The sequence below is a fragment of the Trifolium pratense genome, linkage group LG4 (genome assembly GCF_020283565.1).
Source record: "Trifolium pratense cultivar HEN17-A07 linkage group LG4, ARS_RC_1.1, whole genome shotgun sequence".
Taxonomy (NCBI): domain Eukaryota; kingdom Viridiplantae; phylum Streptophyta; class Magnoliopsida; order Fabales; family Fabaceae; genus Trifolium; species Trifolium pratense.
This window is the reverse complement of record NC_060062.1, coordinates 7,051,035-7,075,021: the sequence shown is the minus strand read 5'-3', so window position 1 is coordinate 7,075,021 and position 23,987 is coordinate 7,051,035. Positions and strand designations below refer to the sequence as shown.

Sequence of the window (23,987 nt, the reverse complement as noted above, 5' to 3'; positions counted from 1 at the left end):
AAATATATAAATGTTAGGTGAGCATGGGGGGAGCATCAACACAACGTTTAAGATGACTAAACACTAACATTACATACATGTTACGTGGAAACGAAGGCAATACCTCCAAAGATTCATGTCTTCACTACCACAAAAGACACTCATGGAATTAAACACACCTAAGTCACTTTAACATCAACTACCCTACCACATGCTAGCTATTTATTACACATACTAAAACACACAACAAGACACACTTTGATCACTAGTTAGTTATATAACTAACATCATGACGATATTCCTAAACCAAACTACTTTTGACACACTTTGAAGTTAGCTAGCATATACTAAAACACATGTTAGTGATCATGGATCACTTGTTCTGGTTCTTGAACTTGGACTCATCAATGTCAATACCTTCCTCTTCAGCACGCTCTCCTCCTGACTTCTCCATAGTGCTCAGTCCACCTTTACGACCCATCTGCTGATACCCTTCTGTCCCAAGTTGCTCCTTCCTTGTCTGCCCTCCTTTGCTCCTCCCTTAATTAATCACCAAAAATAATATCAAATCAAATTATTAATAAAAAAGTAACAAAATGATTCCAAACAAAAAAATAAAATCTAAAATTAGAGCCACAACATTAAAAACTAAAAAACATCATTGTGGGCTAATAAGGACATTGCTTTAACAATATTGAACACCTTACTTATCAATCTTAAACACTAAGACACACTAGTACTTGACAAAAAAAAAATCATTCTATTAAAAGTGGATTAATCATGTATAATATATAACCTTCAGCAAGATGTTCCTGAGCCTCAAGACTCTTGCCTCCAGTACCACCAGGAACAACAGTCTCTCCTTGCTTTGCCTTCTCATCAAGTTCTTTTCGTTCTTGTTGAGATGCCATCTTTCTTTCTCAAATTTGGATTGGTTGATTATGGTATGTAGTGTCACTTTCTTGATCAGTATTCAAAGTTATATGGTTAAAACAAAGGTTTAAAAGGTTTATATAGACATCAAAAAGTGAAAAATAAATTAAATAATTAATGTTGCATGATAATATTTAAAGAGTGGTAAATATTTGAGAAATAACTAGAAGATGACAACAGGTAAATAGGGAACAGTAATAGTGGTTTTAAACTAACACGTGTAACCTAGATGTGGCTAAGGTAGAATAAGACACGCATGTTTTGGAACTATTCTAATGACACGTATGAGCTCTACAGCTTAGTGAGTTTGCTCGGTTGCGGTTCTCTCACAATGCAAATGCAAAGTTTTTTTTTACTCAATGTGTGATGTAATTAGTTTCTCTATTTTGTTCCTAAGTTGTTATAAGTAGAGTGTATAGCGTTTAAAGTGGATAAGATATTTCAACTGAGCTAAATTCATGAGTACCAATCTCTTTATATACTACTAGTTGATTAATCAAATAATTAATTAATATAGATGTGACCAATTACTATAGTTTTTGAAATTTTAACACAAATTTCACAAGATAGAACAGGTAACAAGTATTGATTGACATAGTGTATGTTTAGTTTTACCGTGAGTATTTTAGAATTTTGGTGATTCGCTTTGATTTTTCAAAAGCTATACTATATAGTTTTTGTAAAATTAAGTTGGATCATCGTGATTCTGACATATTTATCGTGATACTAATTATGTACTTGAGTTACTGCACAATCAAACTCTGTCATAGGAAAGTTTTAACAAAATGCCATTCATGCATTTTATTTACTGCACAATAAGAATAGGCATTCATTCTACTCATACAAAACAATGAACTGCACACTGGGAACAATAGGAGATCCTGCAAAAAATTAATTAATTTTAGTACTTGGAAACAACATCAAAAGCATTGCAATTTTCATGGAATAAATTGCTTATGGGGGCAGCAAATAAATCAAGTACCTATAATCATTTAACTGTGCAAACAACTATGGTATTATGAGATTAATCATTTAACTTGAAGCATTAAAGCTCTACAACTGTGTTCCAATTGAAATTTGTCCATAGAGTTGATTGTTTGACAAGTCTAACATAGTGAGATGATCAACATGAATTACTTCTAGAAATTCCGCCTGAAAGAAGATTTTGTGATAGATCAAGAAATTCAAGTGACTTCAAGTTTCCTATATTTGAAATAATTTCTTCACTGAGATTGTTCATTGAAAAATTTAAAGAAATCAATCCAATTAAGTACTCCATTTCAGTTGGTATCAATGCTTTTTAAAAACTTATCTGCATTTTGGTATCTTTGTGCCAAATCATATTGTGCAATAAAACACGAATTCTTGGATGAATACCGACATTCCATTAATGTAGTTGAGTTCACAAATGAAAGTACTGAGCCATTGAAGTAAATTGTTTTACACAAGATGAGATTCTACGTGATAAACTATTTAGTGACAGATCTAAGACTCGAAGTTTTCTCAAATAACATATATTTGAAGGTAACTTGTCATAGAAGTTATTGAATCGAAGACTACTAATTGGTGTAAACGTCGTCCAATCCATAAAGTTAGAGATTAGTGAAATGAGATTCAGAGACGACATCTTCAAAAGAGTTTTCGCTGAGGAACAACATCTTTAACTTCTTAAGCGATCAGATGCTCATGGATATTTCTCCAATTAAATTATTGCAATTGAGCATCAACCATCTCAAATATGAGAAGAATGATAGGTCGGGTTATATCATGCCAGAAATTTGATTATTTGATAAGTATAGTACTTGTAACGAGGGTACATTTCCAATGCAATGAAGCATAGACACTGGATATAAGCTTAAACATATGATCTACCAATAACCATTTTATCTGTGCAAATTCTTTAATAATCTGATACTTTTGTTTACTTTAATCTTCATTTAGCATTTTGTGACACTTTATTTTTTGCATCACAAAAATGCCATTGTAAAATGAATATGAACACATAGTTTTACATAATTGACATCTTCATGTCACAAAAAACAAAAGGATCATAATTTGTCACAACATTGCAAAAAATATTTGATTCCAAGTATCAGGAACACCAGGCAAACACCAATGTATGCAATCTGCATTTAATGGATTATTCCTTTCCTCTTCAGTTAATAATTTGCCACCAGTTTCAGTATAAACTGATGAATGACCATCAATTCTATACTCTGAGATTTGTGTTATGTTTATTACTGTTACTGGAACTTTCATTTTCTTGATAACTTTTGCTACCACATTCATCATTCCTTTATTTGAACCACTTCCCCAATGATTCTTCTTTTTTACTGGCTTTGTCTCATTGAAACATTTTACACCATTCTTGTTGCCCCAATCAGCACTTCTGAAAAACATGTCACATCAATCATTAGTGCATATGTTCACTAAATTTGTTGCTTCAATGCACTGTTGTTAAATAGCGGCTATATCAGAGTCATATATAGTGCTATATGGCGCTGATATAGCCGCTATAGCGCATATGAACAAATTGCTATCAACGATATAATATAGTTCATTGTAATCATGTGTCGGTGTCTAACACCGTCAGACGTCTGACATTGGAACACGCCTAATCCGAAGAGTCTCCGTGCTTCCGAAGAGTGTTTGTGCTTCTATATCAACATTATATCATTGATAACACTATTTTGATGAAACAATGAAATAGAAGATATAATATAAATATAAAGTTTGAGAGTGAGAGAGATAGAGACTTTGTGTGTGCAGGGGACATAGTTGTGAAGAAGACTCTAGTTTTGTTTGGATTGATAGTTGAGTCCACCCAATTGGCCCAAGTCCTCAAACCTAAGTTGTAAGCAATTGATGTATCCAATTCTTCATACCCTTCTTCTCCATTGCTAAATGAGCCCCACCTACATTTAAAAATTTGATTTTTACATAAAATAATTGATCATTATATATTTAGAAATTTCTATGAAAAACAATTGCTAATATAGTTTTTCACTATAATCAAATTTTATATTCTAAGCAAGATAAAATGTTATAATAAATCTACTATTGATGAATGAAAATGACTATGAAGAAAAAATATCAAGTAGTTTCCTTCAAGCAAAACTATATGTTGCTAGGTAGGTAAGTAAAAAGATAGGACTTACAATGCTTTAACTCTAAGACCACTCATCCACCAAACATAGGTATTGAAAACAAGAATATCAACTTCTGTCCAATTTTTGGCACGTTCAGTGATTTCATCAACTTTTATTATCCTCTTCTTTGGATCCCCTATTATATTAATATCAGTGTTTGACTCCACAAGAAATGGTGCCCAATAGAATTCTATGGTAGCATTATATTCCTATATCAAATAAAATCAAACACATTATTAAAAAAAAATAAATATAAATTTGCTTTCATTGTGTTAGTTTTTGTGTCCTGTTATAACTTATATTAAAAAGTAAGTATATATGTTCAATTCCAAGGAATTCTTAGTAGTTTTTCTTGTATTAACTTTTTTATTTACATAATTTATAACCATATAAGAGTTTCATTTAGAGTTGCAGATGCTTGAATCTACATGTTTGACATTGGATCCAGATTGCCTGTAGTAAAAAATGGTCAGACGGTGCCATGCAATTCGAGCCATTTGACCTGAATATCGGAAGGCTCGTATTAAAAAGGATGTAGTTGTCATAGTCATGTAATTTAGACCGTTTGATCGAGATTAAACAACTCATATAATTAAGAGAGTTTATATAAGCCGTTTGATTTATACCAGAAAGTCTGAATCGCATGATTGTGACATGTGACCTTTATGTACTATGGGAAATTCGAATTCAATTACCTTGGCTTTGAAGACGGAATGAACTCGCCCTCTTTTCATTGACTTCTTCTTTCTAGGTATGATACCTTGAACCAAACATACAAAAGATTCCCATTGATTTCTTTGCAATGAATCTCCAACAAATAGAAGCCTCTTTCCTTGAAGCTTTTTGAGGGCTATCTCTGGATTAAATCTACCAAATATGAAGTAGTCTATCAAAATGTGACTTAAATTAGGTAACCATACACCTCAATGGCCAAAAATTAGAATATATGCTATGAAACACTAATGCAGACACTAGACACATCACAAACTTGTCAGATACTAGACGCGTCTTTGATCTAAAGTGTCCATGTTACATAGAAGATGAATAAAATGAATGAGTCTGAGTATGAGAAAACTTACTGAGGCAAGGTACAATCTTCTGGCTGCCACTCCCAATGAAGATAATCAGAATCATTCCTTCCATTCTTCACACAAGAAAATTGCTTATCTATGTATGGACAACTTTTATCTGAGTATAAAGGCTTAATTGAATGGTTAAATATCCATTTTCCATTAGCAACATTGCATTCTTCTGAGTCAAAATCAAACCTATCATCCATCCATGAGGCATTAAAAACCACATCCTCAATTTTTCTGTCATCTGTTGAACAATGACATTATTAAAAAGCCAAATTGGTGGAAAAAGTAGAGTTATGGTGCATATTTGTGAAGCTAAACTACTCCCTCAGCTAATTTTTAATTGTCGTTTTAAGATTATTTACACATCATGAAAACAAATAAATTTTGATATTTCTTATTAATTTTTTTTATGCTATAATACCCTTAATTATTTATTATCTAATTCCAACTATTTCTCTCTTTGTAATAAATAATCGAGCGTATTATTTATTAAACAAACTTTAAAAATGACAAATATATAGAATTTTTTCTTTTCTTTCTACAAAAGCGACAATTAAAAAGGAATAGAGGAAGTAATAACTTACTAAATTTTGGTTTGGTGTGCTTTCTAGGACATGTTTTGGACTTGAAAATAGAAGTGGAAGAAATGAAACTGAGCCTCTCAGCATACAAAACTATTGTGAAGATAAGAACACAAATTGTAGTGATAATGATTGGAAGAGGAAGCTTTTTTCTAAGAAGCTTCATTGTTTCTGAAGGGTTCATGTGAATGGAGGGTGAATGAAGGTTTAAGGTAGTAAAGATGGAAAAAAGAGTATGTATTAATGCATAAAGAAACAGAATGATGATGAAATTGTTGAGAGGGTTATTATTTTTTGAGTAGGAGTGAAGTCAAAGCATTTATAGTATGCTTTGGTTGTGAATATAAACTATGTCTATGCTAATATTGGTAGTTAAGAAATGACATTGAAAAATGTTAACATTTTTTTGCTTATTTTGTATTCATGTAGTGGAAGCTATACATTGATCCAACCATTCATGATTACTAGTAATTAAAAAATGATGTAGTTAAGTCTTTTAATTAATAATAATATTCTAAATTTTCAATTTTTTCTAAATAAAATTGCGGTCAGTTCATTGTCCCTAAGGTGTTAAGACCTTGTAACCTCAAGTGATAAATTTTTAATTCTATGTGGTATTTGTGCAATTTTAATTAATAAATTTATTCATTTTGAAAAGAAAAAAAAATTATTATATACTCCCTCCGGTCCTTTTTATAAGGAACAATTTGAGAAAAAAATTTGGTCCTTTTTATAAGAAACAATCATTAAATTTATTCTTACAATTTCATTTTTACCCTTATTAAATTGTATCCATTCCAAAGTTATGCATTAATTAGAGTGATATATTCCCTAAAGATAAATTAATACACCAAGGTTAGTTTTGGAATAGATTGTAAAATTTTAGAATTTTTATTAAGAAAGATAAGGTTTCTTGGTATGTGTGTTTTTTTCAAATTGTTCCTTATAATAAGGACCGGAGGGAGTAGTAGTTAAGAAATGGCATTGAAAGGTTAGCAGTTAACACCTTTTGGATTGTTTATATCCATGTAGATGAGTCCAGATCCTCTCCATTTGTTAAAACCATACAATCAATGTTGTCGTCAACGAAAATGGATCCTCGGCAGCATACATCCCTACTGCCATCATGCTGCAATAAATTAACCGTTAGATTATTTGATTATTCTAAACCCCATTTCTTTGAGGCTTGAGCTCCAATTAATCATTTCAGCTTTACACGGATATATACTGTAACATTGCAATATATATATTTTTGAAAAACATTGCAATATATATTATCTAATACTAGCGGGCCAGATAAGCCCATTTCACGCCTTCATGTGTCTAATAAAAGAGAAATTTTTTTTTTCTATCCCAACAATTGTCAATTTACCCCAACATTAATTTTGAATGGACGAATTTACCCTCATATATAAACTAAAACCCTGAAGAAAAAAATTTGGTTACCGAAACACTTTGGAAAAAAGTGTTCTGATATGCAATTTTTTTTTTACCTGAACACTTTGAAAAAAAGTGTGTAGGTGTTTACGTGAAAATTTGGTAAACAACCGCTAGTTTAAGTATTTAAACTCGCCAACAGTAGGTATGTAAAATTTTTCCAAATTTATTTTGTTACTTACACACTTTGGAAAAAAGTGTTCAGCTATATAAAATTTTTCTAATTTTTTTTTTACCTGAACACTTTGAAAAAAAGTGTGTAGGTATGTAAAATTTTTCAAATTTTTTTTTTACCTGAACACTTTTTTCCAAAGTGTGTAGGTAACAATCTAGATCATAAGAATGACAGTTATAACTGGTTGACACATTTACATGAATCTAATTGAGTAGTTGCATATATTGATTGAGAAATGAGTGAGAATTACTTTAGCGACAATAATCTAACATCTCAAAAAGAACAATTTTTCACATCTCCTAATATCATTTCAGATGTACAAATCTAAAAAACACGAATTTTGTGTCTTCAAAAATACACTTTCAGATAAAATATGACATAAATATACTTTTAAAAAACATGTAATATTTTTTTAGAAAGTCCGACAAAAAAAGTTGCTCTCTAGTTTTTTATCCTACAATTTGAAAAACCATTTTTTAAGATTCACCCATTGTACCTCTTTGAAAAAAATAAGGAAAATACCCATTGTATCAATAATTATTAACATTGAAATTATTGATAGCTCAACTAATGATAATGCTAATATTGTTAGATTGAACACCTTTACCCGAGATGTCACGATTGTGCGCATGAATTTTAGTAGCATTTGTGACTTCGTTTAATGACACACTCTTTTTATTTTTATTTTTTGTAATTTCCAAAACCAAAATAATCTCATCGGGCTTAAGAATTAATCCAAAATAATCACTTTGGCTTAGCCCATACATTGCACCCTTCAAATTAGACAAAATTTTACCTATGTTGACTTTCTCATTTCTCTCTCACTCAAACTCACTCTACTGACCATTCATCAATGGCTACCATAATTAACCTTTCTTCTCCGCAAGTTCTATCTTTTCATCGATTTTCCTCTTTTTATCCCAAAAATACCCCTACCCTTTCATTCAATTTCCACCCAAACTCTTCCACAACCCTACGCCCAATTTCCCTCAAACCCTACCATTCAGTAAAGCCTAGGACACGGATAATAGCTATGGCAGTCAAAAACCTTGCCGAGACGGAGTTAGTGACGGTGTCGCCGGAAAATGATGGACCAACCGGAGAATTGCCGTCAGAAGCCGGAGTTTATGCTGTTTATGATAAGGATGGCGAGCTTCAGTTCATTGGATTGTCGCGTAATATTGCTGCCACCGTTTCGACGCACCGGAAATCAGTGCCGGAGCTTTGTAGCTCCGTCAAGGTAAGATTTTCAATAAGAAATATGAGTTTTGAATTGAAATTTGATAAATTTTTAGTTATTTATTCTCATTTTTTATTTGTAATGTGGTTTTTGTGATGTTGAATAATAAATATTAACACATTGATTATTTATCTTGAAATCTTATAAGATTTAGATAATATGTTTATAATAATAGGATTGTTTTATTTTTAATATATTTCAAATTCAAAAGTGTATATTGAGTTAAGTTTGGCATATATGTAGATAGCATATTAAATAGTTTTGGATTAATGTTAACTTTTATAGATATGATTGGTATGTATGATTGTAACCTCGAATCCTGAATTTTGAACTATGATAATCTGGTAAAATTTTATTGAATCGTGTAATAGTGTTAAAGAGTTGCTTAGGTGTAAAGGGAAAAAAAAGATTAAAACGCACTGCATCATAAAATCAGTCTCTTAATTCTGGGTTTCGGTCATGATGGAGATCGTTTTGAATTTGATACAATCTCATTGTGGGAGCAACTTAATGATGTCTTGTTTAGTTTCAATGACTTCACTTCCCATTTCCATGATCTTAATCTATATATAGAATTCCTAGATAGTTCTCCTACTATCCATCTTAACCCTAATCCACATCACCCACTCACATCCAATTAAATCACACAATAATGCCACATCACTTCCTTATATTATATCATTCTCATCTCTATTTTTTTTGTTTTTATATTATATCAATCTCATAATAAATAATAAAGAATTATGCTTCTCCAATTATCCAAAAATTGATGTCACAAGATGTTACACTTTTCTACATTATTATAACATTCCTTAGTGACAATGAAAATGAACATAGTTGGATTCTCTTTCAACAATTATCCCATTTAAATGTCAACCGTTTTCATAGAAACAACAAAGAGTTTATAATTTAGTCACACAAAAAAATACGAAGAGTGTATACATTTTTTTTTTTTTTTGAACAACGAAGAGTGTATACATTATTGACTTAATTACATTATAATTGTAGAGAAGAGTGAAGGTTATGCAAAAAGTTAGGTTATGGGATTGAAATATATAACCATTATCATTATCATTATCATATTTCATTCAATTTTGATGGTCCGTACTCATTCTCTATACATATAGGTATATATATATATATTGGTTGGAGGAAGTGATAAGTACATCACTTTTATATTATTGTTATTGTTATTGTTATTGTTATTGTTATTGTTATTGTTATTGTTATTGTTATTGTTATTGTTATTGTTATTGTTATTGTTATTGTTATTGTTATTGTTATTGTTATTGTTATTGTTATTGTTATTGTTATTGTTATTGTTATTGTTATTGTTATTGTTATTGTTATTGTTATTGTTATTGTTATTGTTATTGTTATTGTTATTGTTATTGTTATTGTTATTGTTATTGTTATTGTTATTGTTATTGTTATTGTTATTGTTATTGTTATTGTTATTGTTATTGTTATTGTTATTGTTATTGTTATTGTTATTGTTATTGTTATTGTTATTGTTATTGTTATTGTTATTGTTATTGTTATTGTTATTGTTATTGTTATTGTTATTGTTATTGTTATTGTTATTGTTATTGTTATTGTTATTGTTATTGTTATTGTTATTGTTATTGTTATTGTTATTGTTATTGTTATTGTTATTGTTATTGTTATTGTTATTGTTATTGTTATTGTTAATTTATACGAATAATTTTCAACATTATAATATAAAGGGTCATGCTAAACAGTGCCCCGGGGCACTAGTTAAGCATACTAAAAAAAGAAACAAATGAAAAAGTTAATGATGAGAGAGAATAACTTTTTGACATATTAAAGCATTGAATGCACAATTTACGAGATGAAATTTCCATATTTATATTCTTAACTAGTGCCCGGGTGCACTGTTTAGCATTTCCTAGAGTTTAAAAGAAAGAGAAACAAATGATTCTTGTTACTTTGTTATTCTTTATGGAGGAACCTGAAAATTCTTAAAATTGTTAGTGCAAACAAGAATAGTAATTGAAACATAGTTTCACGTACTAGGCAAAACAGAAGGAAATTGTATAATTGCACTTATTTTTATGTTTGTTTGTTTAGCAAATAGGGCTAAAAGCGAAGTTCCAATGAGGGACTTTTTGGGTGATTGGTGTGTTCCCTTGCTGCCCCTGCAAATAAAAATTTGGCACAGTTTAGTAATGCCATAACCCAATGATATGGAGTGTTAAGAGTATTTTAACATTCCTAGTAGTTATGATTCTGAGATGTTTGCTTTCCTGTGTTTCAGTCATAGGTTATATGGGATGGATAAGTTTCCCTCAATTTATTGTCATGTTCCTTTTCATTCTCTTAAATTCATACTTTTTAATTATAATTTTCTTGTAGAGCTTTGTGATAAATAATGATAATGAAAGAGATGTTTGGTAAAATTTTCATCGTCGAACAAAGTATGTTCTTTGATCACAGTCTTTTATTATATGCTGGTTGTTGAGAATAGCTGGCCATAGCAGAACCCACAAAAACAATCAACCCCTTAGAGAGTTTGTGAGGAAGACATTGATCAAATGACAGAGACACAAAAACGATAGTGACATGACACATAAACACTAGTGATAGTTCAAGGAAATGGAAGTGACTGAATATTATTGTGTCGGACACCAACACGTGTCAAACACAAGATACTCCTTTAATCTAAAGTGTCAGTGCTACATAGGAGGAAGAAATATGGGGCCAAGTGAATCATGTATAAATAAAAAGTATTTGGAATTGGAAGTGAAATGATTTGCTGAAAGTTATTGCCTTTTTTGTAAAAATAATACTCTTGCACTATATTTTATTCTGATTAAGATCCTCATGCTCCAAATCTTTAGTCATATTAATTTCCTTATGTTTGATTTTCATTATAAAATTGTCTGCTCCAATAGGTTGGGGTAGTGGATGAACCTGACAGAGAGGCTCTGACCCAAGCGTGGAAGTCATGGATGGAAGAATACATAAAAGTCACTGGGAAAGTTCCACCTGGTAATGAATCTGGAAATGCCACTTGGACAAGACAACAACCTAAGAAGAAGCCTGATCTTCGATTAACACCCGGTCGGCATGTGCAACTTACCGTCCCTCTTGAGGAACTCGTCGACAAGTTGGTAAAAGAGAATAAGGTAGTTGCATTCATCAAGGGATCTAGAAGTGCACCGTTATGTGGATTCTCGCAAAAAGTGATAGGCATTCTTGAAAAGGAAGGAGTAGATTATGAGAGTGTAAATGTGTTGGATGAAGATTATAACTATGGATTGAGGGAGACACTTAAAAAGTATAGTAACTGGCCTACATTCCCTCAAATATTTTTGAATGGTGAACTTGTTGGTGGTTGTGATATATTGACCTCCATGTTTGAGAAAGGTGAAGTTGCTGGTTTGTTCAAAAATTAATTAATTAATTAATTGTTTAAGTGAATCTGCATATTTAGGCATTCTTTGAAATGAGGGACTTGCTAGGAGTTGAATGTGGGGAACATCAAGGGAAGGAGAAATGCAGGTCATATCTTCTTGTATTAATGTTTAATATAATTTTATAAATTTTATTTCATCTAGTGTAGAAAATAATTTTATAAATTCTATTTATATTATTAATTATTTCTCTTAAGGGGTGTATCAGCTGTAGATGCTGTCATGTGACCCTTCAATATTATCAAGTCTGCATGACTTTTGTTGTTCTATAGGACTAATGTTTACATTTAGCTAATTGAATTATGCTCAAATGACATAATTCTTCTCCTAGTTGTTATTAGAGACTGACAATATATATAGAGTAACTTATATAGGCATTAGTATGAAATAATAAAACAGAAAAAGAAACACATGTAACATATAACAAAGCTTGAAACAACTGTAGTTTAGTACATCACACAAACAACAAGGAAAAAGGAACTTAACATCAAATGTCTCAAATCAAAATGACGAAATTAGTGTAAAGATAAATTACAATATTCAAATATTTGAGACTCAGTTTCAATAGAAGAGGACTAAGGAAATTCATCAGTAAAGAGGAAAACTTGGAAAACATGTACGCATAACCTTACTGATATAATAAAACCAGGCCATGCGCCAACGCGCATTGATGCACAACACTGTTATGAAGGCCAATAGTATTGTTATATAAGATCCTGCGAAACTCCAATAAAATGATATCATGTCCACTTTGGTTTCCTTTTCTCCACCGTCAATATTGGATTGTGATGAAGGTGAAGACGCAATGCCTTCACACTTCCGGTTAAGGAGTGGTCCACAAAGACCGGGATTACCTTTGTAGTTTCCCTCATCAAAGTTTCCAAATTGTCGGGCACTAGGCGGTGTTCCAGAAAGGTTATTGTATGACACATTAAAGATTTCTAAAAAGTGCAATTGAGTTAGTTGAGAAGGTACATTACCACTCAATTTATTGTAGGATAAATCAAGACTCTCTATCTCAGTAAGATTGGAAAAAGTGATAGGAATAGGGGCTGACAAGTAATTATGAGATAGGTTCAAGGCTATGAGTTTTTGCAAGTTTCCAATTTGAGAAGGGATGATACCTGTTAGATTGTTGCAAGATAAATCCAATCCAGTCATGTTCTCAAGAACTTTACCTTTGTAATAGTAATCCATGTGTTTTGTTCTGAACTCCGCTTCCAAGTGTAGCATCTTGTCATCTAATAGATCAGGAACAAAAGACAGCTCCAGACTTGAATTGAAGTGATATGGTCTAAAGTACGCTCCATAACCATGATCATATTGTCCAAATGGCATATTTTGGAAGCAAGATGGTATAGAAGAATTGAGCATGTTCCGTGATAAGTCCATTATGTTGATATTTTTTAACAGACACAATTGAGTTGGAATACCTCCTTCCAGTTTGTTCCCTCCAAGTAAAAGAACACGTAACTCTGAGAGATTACCCATCCGGTTTGGAATTTTACCTGAAAATTTGTTGTCCGTCAAGTCTAGAAGTTTCAGCTGTGAGCTTCCAATCAAATCAAATGGTATGGATCCAGAGAGTTTATTCTTTCCTAAATACAAGAATCTTAGAGATTTTATATTACTGAAATATGGTATTGATCCAATTAACTTGTTTTGAGAAAGATCCATAATTTCAAGACTTGTCATGTTGGAAATCTCAATAGGGATCTCACCTTCTAATAGATTTTCAGCCAAAAGAAGGGTATACATATCAGAAAACATCCCAATCGAACTTGGAATTGTGCCTGAGATTGAATTATTGGATATGGATAACACTCCTAATCTTGTATTAATGCTTCCCAATACATCATCAAGTGTACCGCTAAAGTTGTTATTATCAAGAAACAACACTCTCATATTCACTGAATTACGAAATTTAGGGATATTCCCACTTAGAAAGTTGTTGGAGAGCACCATGTAATATAAGCCATTCCAATCTTTGGCCAGTTGTTTAGGTAACTCACCAGAGAAATTATTATGAGAGAAGTCCAAGTACCAAAGTTCTTTCATTTTACCAATTGATGATGGTATATTTCCTTCAAAGCTATTCCATGAAATGTCCAAAGTGGTAACATTAGGAAGGAATATACCAATATCTCTTGGAAGAAAACCACTTAAATTGTTGTTTGATATATTCAAACATTCTATGTGATGATTACGTATCAACCAACTTGGGAATGAGCCAACTAGTTTGTTTCTAGAGAGGTCCATCTGTATCAAATTATATTGATATGAAAGAAAAGTAGGAATGACACTTCCTTTGTCCATGTTTAGGTTGCAATTTATAAGAATGAGTGACTTCAATTGAAATTTAGGAAACCACTTTGTATTTTCAGTTTCAATGTGTGCTCCAATGTTGAATGATGAAATATGTAGAGCCTCAAGATTGGTGTGATTAGCCAAAGTGTTCAATGAAAATGATCCATTCATGTAATTTCCATCAAGAGCTAAGTAAGCCAAGGATGTGTGATTGGTAGTGAAAGATGGAAAACGACCACTGAACAAATTACTACCAACATCAAGAGCTCTGAGGTTTGTTAAGTTGCTTAAACACTCTGGAAGTTGGGCACTGAACATGTTATTGCTGATATCTAGCTCTTGCAAATCCTTCAATTGGCATAGTCCTGTCATAATCAATGTCTCAAGTTTATAGTTTGCATTTTAAATACAACTTGTGAAACTTATCGTTGAATTTGTGCTATTTAGTTGAATGAATAGGAGAAAATAGTAAGAAACATAAATATTATTGATAATGATGTCAATGACCTAAATACTTTTTTTTTTTTAAATAGTAATTTTTTTTAGTAAGGTTTTAAAATAGTATGAATAAGAGTATATTATGAAAAGTACTATTAGTATTAATTATTTTAAAAGTAGTTCATTTTTGCTTATAATAGTGACCAAAATTTGAAATGTTTTTTTACTTATAAATGTGACCGGAGGAAGTACAAATTTACACATGATTGTAAAACTGTTATCTTAATTGTAATCCATCCCTAATATTCGTTGAAGTGATTATGAGAGCATGCCATACAATGGAGGCTAGATGAAAGAAAATATGTCAATTCAAACCAATTTTTTATGTATGTCCTTGGTATAGGTAGGATAGGTAGGAGTAATAGCAATACCTTCAACTGAGTCATTCATGTGATTATTTCTTAAACTTAAAACTTTGAAGTTTCTCAAATTCTGAACATCTGTAGCATACAAGAAAAAAGTATATAAATATTAAATACATAGTTAGAGATATACTTTTCATGTATATAATATTAATTATTATGCCTTAAACTTAACATTTTCAAGTTTCTCAAATTCTAAACATCAAAGTATTACTTTTGGAATATTTGTGGCTTGATGTCTTTGTTATTGTTTGTATGGTACCTTTGTCTCTAACATATGATCTTATTAGCTAAACAACAGCAATTAAGAAAGTTATGAGTGGAAGGTGCAACCTATTTTGTGTTAGAACCATTTGAGTTTTGTGTGGTGTTGGTCTCTCTCTCTCTCTCTCTCTCTCTCTCTCTCTCTCTCTCTCTATGTATTTATCTATATATGATTCCCAAGTAAAGCCTAAATTTCTCAGACGGAAAAAAAATTTCCTTTTAACTATTTTGCCATAAATAGTGATAAAAAATTTAGTTTCTGGATTTGTAATAGTTGGAACAACGTAATAGTAAAAGTACCTTCTACATGTAGAGAACCAGTAAGGTAATTATAGGCTAAGTCCAATAATTCCAGCTGACTAAATTTGGTGAAATCTGTTGCAAGGACATAATATAATTTTCAAAAAAATGAAATTAAAAACATCAAATATATATTATAAGTTTTAAGAATTGAAGATGCGTGCCTAATGCAGAGAAAGAACAATCCAAGTTGTTATAATACAGTGTCAAACTCCTTAATGCCGTGAATCCATGCAAACTTGTTATGATGCTGCAGTTTAGCTGATTGTATGAAAGGTCTAAGATCTCCAATTCCTTTGATCTTGAAAATCCTTCAACAAAGACAGAATGATAAGTGTAGTTTAAATGTGCAAACAAGCTGTGTTAATTGTATTCACTTTTTGTTCCAATTTCTCTCCTACCTTATAATTAAAAAGTTTCATTTACTAGCAAACATATATTCATCACACACACACACATATATATATATATAATAAATAAATTATATCAAACTGAACATACCTTGAGCGGAGAAGCTATCGAGTGAATTACCACCGAGGTTCAAAGTTTTTAGAGCAGTTAATCCATTCAAACTTGACAATATGCTTGTATTATTTAGACTGTTGTATGAAAGGTCTAAGGTCTCCAACTTTTGTAATTTAGCAAAATCTTCACAATAAGCGGAGTAAATTATCATAAGCTTACATTCAGAGCATTTTTAATAGGAATTTTGACATTGAAATTTAACGGAACAAAACAATAGGTATGAAACCAAAGTAAAATTACAAAAAATAAGTTAATGAACAATTTAACTAAAAAATAATCACTCAATCTTATAATTTCGATTTGAACATCAACTTTTCATGTTGTGGAATAACTAGCGGTCTCTTTTATAAAACTTAAACTTGTACTCATTGATAAAGTATTATAATTTTGAAAATATAATTCAAATTGTTAACATATTTAACGCAAACAAGTATGAATTTGATAAAGAAATCTAATATATATATATAAAGACAAAGGTAGTACCTTCCTTGCCCATCCAGCCTTTAATTTTGTTCCAAGACAAATCGAGGAGGCGTAATTCTTCAAATGGACGAAACAGAGAAACATTCATCATTATCATATGATCTGATGAATAGGTTAGTAACCAATCGAGGGATAGTTGAGTTATGTGTCCAGAAGAGGTGTTAGAGCACGTGACTCCATCCCAAGTACAACAATTGCTAACTCTATCATCAACCCATGAAGCAAACTCAGAATCTGATACTTTATGTGACAAGAAGTAGTGTTTGATATCTAGAAGGCCTATTCTCTCACTCTCTAAACATCCGTTACATGATCCATCTTCATTTTGCATTAACATTATTATCATCACAAAATAAAAAAAGGAACTAATTATCAATCCCAACTTCATTTTTGACAAATCTATGGATATATATTGTGTTACTTTATGCAGTTTTATCCTAAATATTCCTATAATCACCTTGTGATATATAGTACTAAAAGATGAGACTTTTCTATTGCAAGATGATACTTCATAGAAACACCCACAGGAAAGACTTGGAGTTGACTAGAGATAATGACATTTAAGAAAGATGCTAAACTTATCTTGCATGATTAATGACTTATGTGAACATTAGTAGTTTAGTTGTTGCTTTCATTTTTGTAACCAAATGGCCGGGAGTCTTAACATGTTTCGTGGTTTGGAGTGGAAAAGAGGTCATGACTCCATCTTATCCCTTTAAATAAACTCTTTAACCAAAAAATCATGTTTATTTTCAGAATTTAATTAGTCAAGAGATATTTTTAACTCAAAAATTCAAATTAGAATATATGTACACATTGACTATACCTAAACTATTGTGTAAAACTATAACTAATTTGAAAGTTTAAATCACAAGTCACTCGATTTAGGGCATGTCTGTTTTAGATTTAAAAAAATAGATTTTTTTCTTTGTATTTTTTAAAATAGATTTTCTAAAACCGTTTTTCAAAATATTACAAGTTTTTTTACATTCGTTTTTTCTAAATTTAAACACTAATTTTGACATCATATAACATATACACACATTATTAAAGATCAAAACATAGTCAAAATCACAATTTTTTCAAAAAGTTGTATTTCAAAAATGATTTTTATGAAAATCTATTTGAAATGGTTTCAAAATTAAGAGATTTTTTGAAATTTTGATTTCCAAAAAATGTTTTAATAAAATGATCAAATATCTAAAATAACATTTTAAGAATAACTATTCAAACAAAATTTTCATTCGAAACTTTTATAAAAAGTTTCTTTGTAAACAAAATTTACATGAAATTATTTAACACTATAAGAATCTATTTTAGAAAAGTGTCTTGCTAATACACACCCAGTCACTTTTATGAAGGTGTGCATTAGCATGATACACCCGTTTAATTGGACATTAAATGCCCTTGGTTTTATTTTAAAATAAATGAAGACCAAAGGACATGATTGTAATTGCATTTAAGTTTGCAATTAAAAATTGGTTTCTGTTAATTAAATTCATTTATCCTCTTCTCACTACTTCTCCCGGATGGATTTTCCCTCTTTGCATTTGGATTCTTCTCACCAAAATTCATCCACAGTATTCAACGTCCTCCAACCTTTTATTTTGTCTTCATTGTCTTCTTGAGAAACTAGTTTTTAATGGAACACTAAAATGTCGGTACTTTGTTCGTTAAAAAAAATAAATAGTTTCTCCATTTTCATGAAAGAATATGATGAAATTCTAAATATGACACCGAATGAATGATTGGTGTTGATTAGTAAAGAACATGAAATAACTTGATTAATTATTTAAATATTTTTGTTGAAAAAAATAAAATAAATTGATGATTAAAATGCCAAAGAGCCACTTCCATTCCATAGACATGGACAAGCTTTTCTTCTTTCTCTCCACCGTACTAGAATGATTGGTTGGAAGCAAAGTTACTTTAAGGAATAAAATAAAATAAATTTTTTTTTGAAAGTAATAAAATAAAATAAAATAATCACAATTAGAGAGAGTGAGGCTTTTTGTGACAAATTAAAAATGAGGTGTATCATGCTAATGCACATCTTCACACAAAAGTGAGTGGGTGTGTATATTAGCAAGACCCTTTAAATAAATCAATAATAAACATGCCCTTAGTTTAGTGATGAGGAATTTAATAGTATACATAATGTCCTAAGTTCAAACTCCATTGATTCCAACGTAAAAATACAAAATTTAAGTCGTTGTAGGTGTTAACCATTCTACACTTCTCTAATATGAAAGTCAGTGGGAAAGTTCCTCTTGAGGACTAGACATAATGATTTGTTTCAATCTGATATGATGTATTTCATCAAGGATTGCTCCTACTGTTTTATCTTTTGAAAGATGAATTGGTCTCTCTCATATTTGGCTGAGTTAATGACAAATACTGTGACAACTAAGCAGGACAGTTATGTCATCACTAGTAGAAAAATGACTTTTGGCTAAGAGATTCCACTACTGGTATGTGAATACCAGTAGTTAAAACCATTTGACCAAAGGATTCCACTACTGATATTTGAATACCAGTAGTGAAAAGTTCATAGATAAGGGATTTCACTACTGGTTTTCTTAAATCAGTAGTGAAAAGTAGACACGGTGGCAATATTGTAATTACGTTGAAATTTGTTTTAATTGTATTTCACTACCGATTTGGTATTCACCAGTAGTGAAATGTTCATTAATTAATTAATTTGTTCATTCCTCTTCATTCATCCCTAAAGCGAAGCCATGGCTAAATCGTCCCTAAAAATCCCAATTTCATTGAATCCCTAAAAATCCCTAAAAATTCTTCTCATTTCCCCAAAATTCACAAATTATGAAGTACGTTGTCATCACCGGTGGAGTCGTCAGCGGCCTCGGCAAAGGCGTCACCGCCAGCAGCATCGGCGTCGTACTCAAAGCCTGCGGCCTTCGCGTCACTTCCATCAAAATCGGTTCTCACTCTCTCTCTCTCATCATCTTTTCAACAAACTCAAACTTATTTGTAACCGTTTCTTATCATTCCTTCACTTTTGCAGATCCGTATTTGAACATAGACGCTGGCACCATGTCTCCGTTTGAACATGGAGAGGTTTTTGTTCTTGATGATGGCGGAGAGGTTTTCATATACTTTTGCGCGGTTCAATTTGAATTTATTATGGTTTTTCGACTGTTTAATTTACTATTTGGCTTTTGAATTATAAAGGTTGATTTGGATTTGGGAAATTATGAGCGTTTTCTTGATGTCACTCTTACAAAGGATAATAACATCACCACTGGGAAAATATACCAGGTCATTCTTCTTTGCTTCAGTCCTGTTATGTTTCAAGAATCAAGAATTTTTCTTTAAATTATTGTTTCCTATTATTAATTTTAGGGTAAATAGTGTTATACCCCCTGCAAAATAGGTGAGTTTTGCGTTACCCCCTGCAATTTTTTTTTTTGAGATTACCCCCTGCAATGTCAAGATTCCTTGCGTTACCCCCCTGGCTCAACAAGTGGACATATGACATGGACGAATCTTGACGTGGCATGACACGTGGAAATTAATTTATTTTTAATTGCCAACTCAGTAATTATTTATTTTTTAATTAAAAAAAAATGAAAAAAAACTTTTTTTTTTTAAAGAAACTTTTTTTTTATTTTCCGTAAAAAAAAGTAGTTTTTTTTTTTTATTTTTCCGTCAAAAAAAAAAAAAAAACCCAACTTTCTATCTTCTTTCTTTCTATTTTCCGTAAAAAAAAATGTTGTTTTTTTTATTATTATTAGTTATTATTATTATTATTGTATTTGCTATTATATATATATATATATATATATATATATATATATATATATATATATATATATATATATATGTATTATATTTTTTTTTATATAATAACAACTTTTAGTAAAAAAAAACAAAATAACAAAACTTTCTTTTAAGTATGTTCGTAAAAATATAACAACTTTTAATTTTTTTTTCTTCATTTTTTTAAGTAAAAAATAAATAATTACTGAGTTGGCATTTATTATATAAAAAAAATATAATACATTATATATATATATATATATATATATATATATATATATATATAATAGCAAATACAATAATAATAATAATAACTAATAATAAAAAAAAAACAACTTTTTTTTACGGAAAATAGAAAGAAAGAAGATAGAAAGTTGGGTTTCATTTTTTTTTTACGGAAAAATTAAAAAAAGAAAACTACTTCTTTTTTTACGGAAAATAAAAAAAAAAAGTTTCTTTAAAAAAAAAGTTTTTTTTTTTCATTTTTTTTAATTAAAAAATAAATAATTACAGAGTTGGCAATTAAAAATAAATAAAAAATAAATTAATTTCCACGTGTCATGCCACGTCAAGATTCGTCCATGTCATATGTCCACTTGTTGAGCCAGGGGGGTAACGCAAGGAATCTTGACATTGCAGTGGGGTAATCTCAAAAAAAAAAATTGCAGGGGGGTAACGCAAAACTCACATATTTTACAGGGGGTATAACACTATTTACCCTTAATTTTATCTTATTTTTCAGTTTTTCCTATTTGCTACCTTTGGTGCTATTAGCCTTCGAGTTTCGTGAGACATCGCCGAGATTGACAGAATCAGGTACCAATAGTTTATTAGTTTATTAGAGTTTTTATGATTTCATTAAATATTATTTCATTAAATCTTTCAGTTGTGAGGTTATATATGGTTACCTTGTTGTAGTTATTTTCAGCACATTACAGTGACATGTTCTAATTACTATAACATGTAAGTGGATGATAATAAGAACAAAACTAGGAAAAGACTCACATGTGTTCTTCAATGAAAGTTGTCAATCTTTGCTTTTTCTCAATGAAAGTGAAGTAGACAGATTGATCAACTCTTGGGATTTCATACTGTCAAGGCCTATCCTTGCTGATGATACAAAACAATGAAAAGTAAGCTTGAGTAATGTCTTTGATCTTTCTTTCAAATCTTCTTATCATGACCCTTGTCGTATATTAGATTGAATAGGTATATAATAATGTGTTTCAGTTTTCATCGTTGACTGTTGTGAAGTTTATGATACCAAATTATCTGTGTTTTCCCTCATTATTAAATGTTGACTTTTTATATTTAAAGGAGATGATGAAGATTCTGGGTGGTATGCTTTCTCAGATGTCCTAACTAAATTTTTCTTTCCTCTAACATACATAGTTTACTGATATAATATTATAATTTACGTATAAGTTGGCGAATACCATGCTGAAAGAGAAACAGAAAGCTGAGTTTGGTTCATCTGGAGATGGCTTCTACAAGTCCAACAGTGAGTTTATGGGAAAACGCCATGTTATTTTAGCATTTGAAAGGTACTGTTCCTGATTTTTGTCATACTTGTATGAGGATTCAATTTCAATTAATGACAGTTTACTGAAGTCATTATGTTTGTTCTTCTTTCTGTTGCAGTTCTGCTTCAGCTATGTATAAGATAGTTCGTCCCACCACCGGAGAATCACCTCGGTATGTATTTCAGTTACTTGGCCTTCTTTTAGTATAACTTTCTTGTTTACCCATTTTCCCCTGCAATTGTAGGGATATGCATCTGGCAGAATTAACTAAGAAATATTCAAAAGTTTCATCTTTAGAAGCAGCCCAAATAAGTTGGGAACACGAGTATGAAATTTCATCTAAACAGGTATATATACCGTTTAGGTTATTTCTTGTAATTGTAACTTCATATGCAAAGGAAACTGATAAGAGTAGAGTAGACATTGAACTGTTAATAATCCCCTACAGTACGGGACTAGCTTACAGTTAAGACAGATCTAGAAAACCAGAAAACATTTATATTCGCGCCCCATTTTATTTGATGCATTTGTGCTTCTAAAATTGCATATGTTTATCTTCTTATCATGAATGTTTGTATTTATTCTAAATAATCCACAAGGTTCTTGAGTGCTTATCAATGGAGAATGCTAGAATATTAACTTCGACTCTTTTTTCCTTTCCATTACTTTGCTAATAAATAGGCTTAATTAACAGGGTTACTTGATTAGTCATTGACTTGCTGTGCTAGCTGTGGCGGTGGAGAAACCACCGTGAGGCAACCGAGCTCCACCATGAAAGAATTTCAGCAATCAACGGATCTTGAACGAGCACACTCTTTCTTCCAAAGCAACATCTACATTGATTTTGAAGAAGTTCCCTGGCCTCACTCTGACCTGAAGAAGACGTAACAGTTGAAGAACAAACATAATCAAACCTCTTGGTAAGTATTCACTCAATCAATTCATCGATCACTTTCTCTAACAGTCGCAATAAGAATATGTGGTGATTTGATGGAATTTTTTGTAGAATTACCCTGTGATTTGTAAGACATACATGCAGTTAATGTTTTTATTAATTTCATGGTCGTAATTGACACATGTTTGCCTTTCTATCATGTCTTTTCACTTCAATTTATCTTTTGTTTTAATGATGAAAGGTTACTGAATGATGAACAAACTAAAAAACAAAACTAGAAGAAATTTAATCACATTACAGTCAGGACATGCAATGATTGAAGGTTTGCACTCCTGGACATGCAATTTATCTGATTTCTTTATATAAAAGGTTTACTTTGTTCTGCATGTTAATTCATGATTTCATATATTGTTTTTCATATATTGTTTTTGGAGGTTATGGTTCATTCATGGATGTGTCTCTTATTTAAATATTCACTTCCATTGCTATGTTTTTTTCACATCTATGAGGTGTGAATATGTGTATCTGTGGTTTTTACAATGAGTTGGAAGTATCATATATGTAAATATTTAAAAGCCATGTTAAGAATGACTTTAAAAAATCCACTTCTTCAATTGTTATCTTGAGTGTGCCCCTTAAATTTTTACAATGTCATGGATCGTGCTCTGTCATGGTCCATGGATTATGCACCATTTTTATAATTTGTTTTGGATTTTATGTATTTTGATATCTATGCACACTATCTTATTTTGCGTTGATTCTGATAAGTTATGCAAATACTTCAAAGCAGCAAGCACTACTACATTTTTGCTTTTCGACCACAGTTCAAAAGTGTAGCGTAAACCATGAAAACTGTAACCAAAAGGTATAGGGAACAGTTTTCAACTGTTTTATAAGCGAGCGTTACCTATTGGATAAGGTTACAGTTTTCGCACTTTCTAGCCACACTTTCGAAAACTGTCGCCTGAGCTATTGATAATAGGGAACAGTTTGTTAGCAAACTTTAGGTAACAGTTGATAAGTGTTGCCATCTTTGT

The 23,987-nt window shown here is 30.9% G+C and overlaps 6 protein-coding genes across 9 annotated transcripts; 3 read left to right on the top strand and 3 right to left on the bottom strand.

Annotated features, from left to right (window-relative positions):
• Positions 1–32: 32 nt before the first annotated feature.
• On the bottom strand, positions 33–895 carry LOC123881380 (em-like protein GEA6). Its single transcript, XM_045930052.1, has 2 exons — positions 776–895; positions 33–519 (listed from the first exon to the last, which is right to left on the bottom strand). The coding sequence occupies exons 1-2, from the start codon at positions 888–890 to the stop codon at positions 353–355; spliced, it is 282 nt and encodes a 93-aa protein (XP_045786008.1). The 5' UTR covers positions 891–895; the 3' UTR covers positions 33–352.
• Positions 896–2,685: 1,790 nt separating this feature from the next.
• On the bottom strand, positions 2,686–6,011 carry LOC123881379 (protein trichome birefringence-like 3). Its single transcript, XM_045930051.1, has 6 exons — positions 5,725–6,011; positions 5,141–5,381; positions 4,757–4,928; positions 4,071–4,270; positions 3,669–3,827; positions 2,686–3,301 (listed from the first exon to the last, which is right to left on the bottom strand). Exons 1-6 carry the CDS (start codon positions 5,903–5,905, stop codon positions 2,971–2,973), a joined length of 1,284 nt encoding a protein of 427 aa, XP_045786007.1. The 5' UTR covers positions 5,906–6,011; the 3' UTR covers positions 2,686–2,970.
• A 2,121-nt stretch (positions 6,012–8,132) lies between these two features.
• On the top strand, positions 8,133–12,279 carry LOC123881376 (bifunctional monothiol glutaredoxin-S16, chloroplastic). Its single transcript, XM_045930046.1, has 2 exons — positions 8,133–8,573; positions 11,489–12,279. The coding sequence occupies exons 1-2, from the start codon at positions 8,187–8,189 to the stop codon at positions 11,990–11,992; spliced, it is 891 nt and encodes a 296-aa protein (XP_045786002.1). The 5' UTR covers positions 8,133–8,186; the 3' UTR covers positions 11,993–12,279.
• Positions 12,280–12,401: 122 nt separating this feature from the next.
• LOC123881374 (receptor-like protein 9a) lies at positions 12,402–17,419 on the bottom strand. Of its 2 annotated transcripts, XM_045930045.1 has the most exons (6): positions 16,750–17,419; positions 16,243–16,389; positions 15,906–16,052; positions 15,742–15,816; positions 15,187–15,255; positions 12,402–14,682 (listed from the first exon to the last, which is right to left on the bottom strand). In XM_045930045.1, the coding sequence occupies exons 1-6, from the start codon at positions 17,135–17,137 to the stop codon at positions 12,599–12,601; spliced, it is 2,910 nt and encodes a 969-aa protein (XP_045786001.1). In that variant the 5' UTR covers positions 17,138–17,419; the 3' UTR covers positions 12,402–12,598. The 2 variants fall into 2 exon arrangements, with proteins under 2 accessions (XP_045786001.1, XP_045786000.1); XM_045930044.1 differs by lacking the exons at positions 15,742–15,816; positions 15,906–16,052.
• A 2,131-nt stretch (positions 17,420–19,550) lies between these two features.
• LOC123881378 (CTP synthase 1-like) lies at positions 19,551–21,349 on the top strand. Its single transcript, XM_045930050.1, has 4 exons — positions 19,551–19,693; positions 19,778–19,857; positions 19,945–20,031; positions 21,275–21,349. The coding sequence occupies exons 1-4, from the start codon at positions 19,576–19,578 to the stop codon at positions 21,320–21,322; spliced, it is 333 nt and encodes a 110-aa protein (XP_045786006.1). The 5' UTR covers positions 19,551–19,575; the 3' UTR covers positions 21,323–21,349.
• Positions 21,350–21,905: 556 nt separating this feature from the next.
• Positions 21,906–23,092, top strand: LOC123881377 (protein FORGETTER 1-like). 3 transcript variants are annotated; one of them, XM_045930048.1, is made up of 4 exons: positions 21,906–22,076; positions 22,174–22,227; positions 22,300–22,402; positions 22,784–23,092. In XM_045930048.1, the coding sequence occupies exons 1-4, from the start codon at positions 21,970–21,972 to the stop codon at positions 22,856–22,858; spliced, it is 339 nt and encodes a 112-aa protein (XP_045786004.1). In that variant the 5' UTR covers positions 21,906–21,969; the 3' UTR covers positions 22,859–23,092. The 3 variants fall into 3 exon arrangements, with proteins under 3 accessions (XP_045786004.1, XP_045786003.1, XP_045786005.1); XM_045930049.1 differs by having other exon boundaries at positions 21,913–22,076; positions 22,750–23,092; XM_045930047.1 differs by lacking the exon at positions 22,784–23,092 and having other exon boundaries at positions 21,907–22,076; positions 22,300–22,701.
• The last annotated feature ends 895 nt before the right edge of the window (positions 23,093–23,987 follow it).